Here is a 5505-nt window from a genome sequence, read left to right as displayed (position 1 = left end):
TTGCAAAGTAATTGCGGACAAAATTTACAAACTTTAGAAGTAAAAACCTAAAAATCTTCAATGATAAAATGATTTCCCATGGGTTATAGTACTGGATGGCGCAAAAGCCATTAATGATTTTCAATAAGCAATACTACATCTAATTTAATAATTGTCAGAATAAACCACTGAAGTTGCAACACATCTCAAAATTAGTTCTTTACAAAATTATCATCATGGGTCCACAAATATTTCAAAGGGAAAAAGTATAATGCTATTTTATAGCATTCTGTTTTGCCCCATCCAGAGAAGCTCTTGAATTTCCTGGGGAGAAGGATGGTGGAGGATGAAGAAATGGAGACAAGAGTCAGAATGCAGAAAGCTGAGGTCAAGTGGAGCCCTCTTTCTTGATGGGAGAAAAGAACTGCCCAACGACTGCAGTGCATTTATTTATACACTCAGGAGGTTGATGTCAGTTGAAACCCTTCTGCCTAACAACTTGTTTGCCTGATTTGCCTGGGGTGCCTTAAGTTCTTGGAGCTGGAGCGGCTTGTTCACATGGCTTGCCTCAGGTGCTCCATGTTCTCAGGGCTGGTCTTGCTTTAGCCCTGCTCCTGTAGTCAATCTTCAGCTTCAGCTGCTCCCCACACCATTTATTTCCTTGTATGTCTTCCTTCTGAGTGAAGTGAAAATCCTAAACATGACTCAGTCAATATCATTCCAATCCTTTTATGTCTATATGCTGGTTATACATCATTCATCTTCTGATTATCCATTCATCTTTGCTTGAAAAACCAAGCCATTAAAAGTGGAAATGAATATGGACATAAAATGTTGATGGAGACCACTATGAAGTGACTCCGAGTAGGATTTAAAATTAATCAACTGACTTTATATTTACTTATGAGTCTGTCTCAGACCTAGGCAACTTGCTCAGAGTGGCAGCTGGCATGCAGTAAGTGCAGCTCTCCGTGCCAACAGACATAGTACAACCCTGTATTGGTCCTTGACACTGTGATACCACAGAGGGCAAGACAAAGCCTCCAATAACACCTGGATCTCACTCCAATTCTTAAGATGAGACTGCTACTACAGCCATTTGGCTCCTGCTGTAACCATCAACCTTAGCGATAGGACAGTTCTCATAATTGGCAAAATTTACTGCTTGGAGAAGTCTTTGATCTAAACTTCCCAAGGCCCTGCTCTGTTTCACGCATTTACCTTGCTATCCTTTTCCTTTGTTTGAAAACCCAATAAATACAGGCTTTCCAGAGACATCCTTGTCTTACCTTTGAGAGAGTTTGATCTTCCTGATTCCCCCCAAACAAAGTATTTGTCTCTTTTATTTAAGCCTTTGTCACAACTCATTTTAGGAGATTGAGTGCTCAGGCCAAGTCCCTGATAATATGCCATAAACAGGAACTATGACTAATAATATCAACAAGAATGAAAAGGCCAAATGGGGAACTAGAAGAAGAGGAAGGGCAGGGGAGGAAAGAGTATTTAAAAAGAGAAACAAGGGCCAGGGATATAGCTCAGCAGCACAGTGCCTGCCTAGCAAGCATAAGGTCTTGAGTTCGATTCCTGGTACCAAAAACAAACAAACAAAACAACAACAAAAAAAGAGAAACAAGCTGTATTACATACTTGCACCAACTACCCAAGATGACTGTAAAATGTGTGTCCTACAAACATGTACTAATACAAGTTTTAAAAGGGTCAACCAACACTTGCCTCTATTTTATCTTCCAGCCAATTTAATGTTTCTGTTTCCATAGCTAGGCCTTTGATTCATTTTATTGTCTTTTAGTTCAGCATAGAGAGATATGAATCTATATTTATTATTCTGCACATGAATAAACAGTTTTCCCAGAAGTATTTGTTAAAGAGGTTATCTTTTCTTCAATATAAGTTTTTGGCCCCTTTGCCAAAAATCAGATGTCTCAATGTGTCTGAAGTTATGTCTGCAGCCTCAATTCTATTCTATTGATAAACATGTCTGCTTTTAACGGTACCATGCTGCATTTTATCACTGTAGCTTTGTGCATAATTTGAGACCTAGATTGTAATGCCTCCTGGTTTGTTCTTGCTGCTCAGAATTCCTTGACCTGTTCTTGGTACCTTTTGATTTCGTATAATTTTAGGAGTTTTTTCCTAGTTCTGTGAAGAGTGTTGATGGTATTTTGGTATGGATTGCCTTATATCTATACATCATTTTTTGCAATATGATCATTTTGTTGATATCTGCTCTTCCTATCCAGAATAGGCAATGTCCTTCATTTTGAATGTACTCTAATATCTGTTTTTAGAGTACCACAGGAAGAATTTTTTTGAACAACATCTAAATTGCACAAGAAATAGAGCCAAGAATCCACAAATGGGATTATATCAAACTAAAAATATTTGAACATTAAAAATCCAGCCAACAATAAAGGGACAAGTGACAAAATGGGAAAAAAATTACCTGCTATTCCTCACATAGAGGATCAATAACTTGATTATATTTTTTAAAGTCCAAAAACTTAAAAGAACCCCCATAATAAAATAATCAAAAATAGGCAATTTAAATGAATAGACACTTCTGAAAAGTACAAGTAACTGGTAAGCACATTAAAACGTTCAGTATTTTTAGCCATTAGAGAAACGCAAATCTATTATTGCACTGTAGATTGTTTTGGTGTGGGGAACAGGAATCAAACTCAGTAGTTTGCTCTTGCCAGGCAGGTGTTTGTGCCTCTGAGCTATATCCTCAGCCCAAGAAAGCAAATCAAAACACCACTGTGATTACATCTAACTCCACAAACAGTGGCTATCATCAAGAACTCGAAAAAGCAACAAATGTTGGCAAGGCTGTGGAGCAAAATGAACACTTCTATATTGTCACTGGGAATGTAAACTTTTACAGCTGTGAAAATCAGCACGGAAATTTTACAATAACCTAAGAAACAGAACTTTCATTTGACCGATATCCACCTCTTCTGGGTAGTCTCCTTAAAGAATTAAAGATATAATATTACAGTGATACATGCATATCCATGTTCGCAGCAGCACAATTCATAATAGTTAAGTTTTGTGAGCAGTCTGTATGTCCCTAAATAAGAGAATGGAGGCTGGGGATTTAGCTCAGAGGCACAGAGCCTGCCTGGCAAGCGCAAGATCATGAGTTCGATTCCCGGTACCGGGGGAAAAAAAAAACAAAAAAAACCTAAATAGAAGAAAGTGTGAGATGAGAGATAAGTAGATGATAGAGAGAGCTCTGCAATATAGAAGGCTCAATTTGAATCATTTGTGGGAAATGGGTGGATTTTGAGACCATCATGTTAAGTGAAATTAATCACACAGAGAAGGTAAAATATTGTATGGATTTTCTTACACAGGAAACCCCAAAGTACAGATAATTTAAGGAGCAAAATAAAAGAAACATGATAGGAAACAGTGAGGTAAACTTCATGGAAATGAGAAGAGGGTCTGGAATAGGGGACGGGGAGCAGCAGGAAGTGAGGGGAAGTCAAACTGATTATGAAATACACTGGCAAACATATGCCAGTAAAAACAAATGGGACACCCAATAATTGGAGATTTCATTTTCACCATTTAAGAGCAGCAAGTTGGTGCTTGAGGATCTTGAAGCATCAGTATCAGGGGGCCAAGTGTGGGATAGCAGGCTGCTAGAAAGCTAATAGTGTGCTGCAGCCAGAGGTAAAATTTTAAAACAACAACATTATAAATTGTGAGGATGGAATTGCTGGAGTAAAATAAAATGAAGGTGCTCGCTAGAAGCAGGATGGTTTGAGTGGCTTTTGCCTCCGGGGAAACTTTGTGGAAATTCCCTTGAGTTCGAATATGTTTCACTTGCTGGCGGTGTCTGTATAGGAGAAGTACCATGAAGACACTTGCCCGGGCCATGAGTACTAGGAACACAACATCTGGCAATGTCAGGATAATTGGTAATTTTGCATCAGTTGTTCTAGGACTTTTAGAAGAGCATAGTCCATAGCTTTGTATCTTGGTAGAATTGTGAATATGCTGAAGACCCTCAATATGCACAGGAATGAAGGTATTTATCAGCAAGTTCAGGATCCAACACAGAGCACAGGAGAAACTGACGTCCTTATGAGCTCGGTCTTTGAGCCCCATCCTCCTTGCAGATCTCGGGCTGATGGTGATGGCCTGGAAGTTGCTCAGGAGGCAAGTGGTGCAGAGACAAAGGCCCCGGGCCACTCTGTGGATATAGTACACAAGTCTGCATCCCGTGTTTCCCAGGATGGGTGTTATTCCCCAGATTAACATCGTGTGGGGAATCCCCTTGAAGAAAAGAACCAAGAAGTTGGCCACAGCCATGTGGGTGAGAATCAGGTGCGTGGGCCTCGGTGCATGGGCAGTAGAGGATGTAGGGGCATAGACTGAGAGAAGAAGGGTATTCCCTGCCACCCCAACCCCAGTCTGGGCCAGGAAAAGTAGCTTCAAGATGAAATCACCAGCAGTCATTCTGATGGGCTCACAGGAAGAAGTTGTTGAGCACAATTGTTCAGAAAGCTATGGAGTTAAAACTCAGTGTAGATCGTTCCAATATTGCCAGCTCTGATAGGAATTCTTTCTCTTCAATGAACTCTCTTTCTGAGCATAATGATTACATTTGTTGGGAGGACAGTCCATACCAGCCAGCTCAAAATAACCGCTCAGGCTTTCAAGCCTGGCGTGTGTATTTTTATGCTCACATAGCCACATCAGATGATCCATTATTCAGTCTGTCTCCCAAATCCTTCACTAGCATGGCCTAGGTATAATCCACAAGGTAAACCTTTATCTGTCACATCTAAAATTTTTCTTGAACAGCCACTATATGGCAGAACAGGTTGTTGATGCTCAGAACAATTTGCCAGAGATATGCTCCCAAAGCCACAGTGTCTAATATGAAAGAAACACACATAAATATGATAACAAAATGTGAATAAGCCGTGACTGGAAGATATCAGTGGTTTTGTAGGAGCATATGCCAGGGATTGTAGTTGTTAGTGATTCCTTGGAAATGTATAGGAATTTTTATCATTTTCCCAATAATTTATTGTTCCAGATTTGTGAATTAATATGTGCATATCACAAGTAGCAAAGTAGTCTTAAGGCTACAGAGAAACAAATTAATCTTTGTCACCTATATCTCACTTATAATATTACTGCTCTTCTCAAAGATAACCATGTATTTTAGGCAATTTTATTTGTGCATTCTTCATGTTCTTACAAAATATGTTTGTTTTACAACCAATAATAAATACAGGGCTACATTTCTGGTTTATTATTAGAAATATAAAACATTCTCCCTCCTAATTCATGGCTCAGAATAATTATAGTGGAAACATGAGATTAAGAAAATATGATTCTGTGATCACATGAGACATAAGAATACAAGGATAATTCAATATGATAAATTGTATTATTAAACTCACTATAGGATTTTAAGAGGGAATCTATTTGACAGTTTCCTGTGATGAAATTTTCTACACAGCCTTTGAAGCCTGGGGATATTGT

The 5505-nt window shown here is 38.9% G+C and overlaps 1 protein-coding gene across 1 annotated transcript; it reads right to left on the bottom strand.

Annotated features, from left to right (window-relative positions):
* Positions 1-3573: 3573 nt before the first annotated feature.
* LOC102003389 (vomeronasal type-1 receptor 1-like) lies at positions 3574-4467 on the bottom strand. Its single transcript, XM_005412740.1, has one exon. It carries the CDS (start codon positions 4465-4467, stop codon positions 3574-3576), a length of 894 nt encoding a protein of 297 aa, XP_005412797.1.
* Positions 4468-5505: the final 1038 nt, after the last annotated feature.

Source organism: Chinchilla lanigera, unplaced genomic scaffold (genome assembly GCF_000276665.1).
Source record: "Chinchilla lanigera isolate Chin_1 unplaced genomic scaffold, ChiLan1.0 scaffold00157, whole genome shotgun sequence".
Classification (NCBI taxonomy): domain Eukaryota; kingdom Metazoa; phylum Chordata; class Mammalia; order Rodentia; family Chinchillidae; genus Chinchilla; species Chinchilla lanigera.
The sequence above is the reverse complement of the archived record's forward strand: the minus strand, read 5'-3'. Positions and strand labels throughout refer to the sequence as shown.

Excerpts from the sequence above, each read along its gene's own strand:
- LOC102003389 (XM_005412740.1), bottom strand. The coding sequence starts at position 4,467 with ATGACTGCTGGTGATTTCATCTTGAAGCTACTTTTCCTGGCCCAGACT.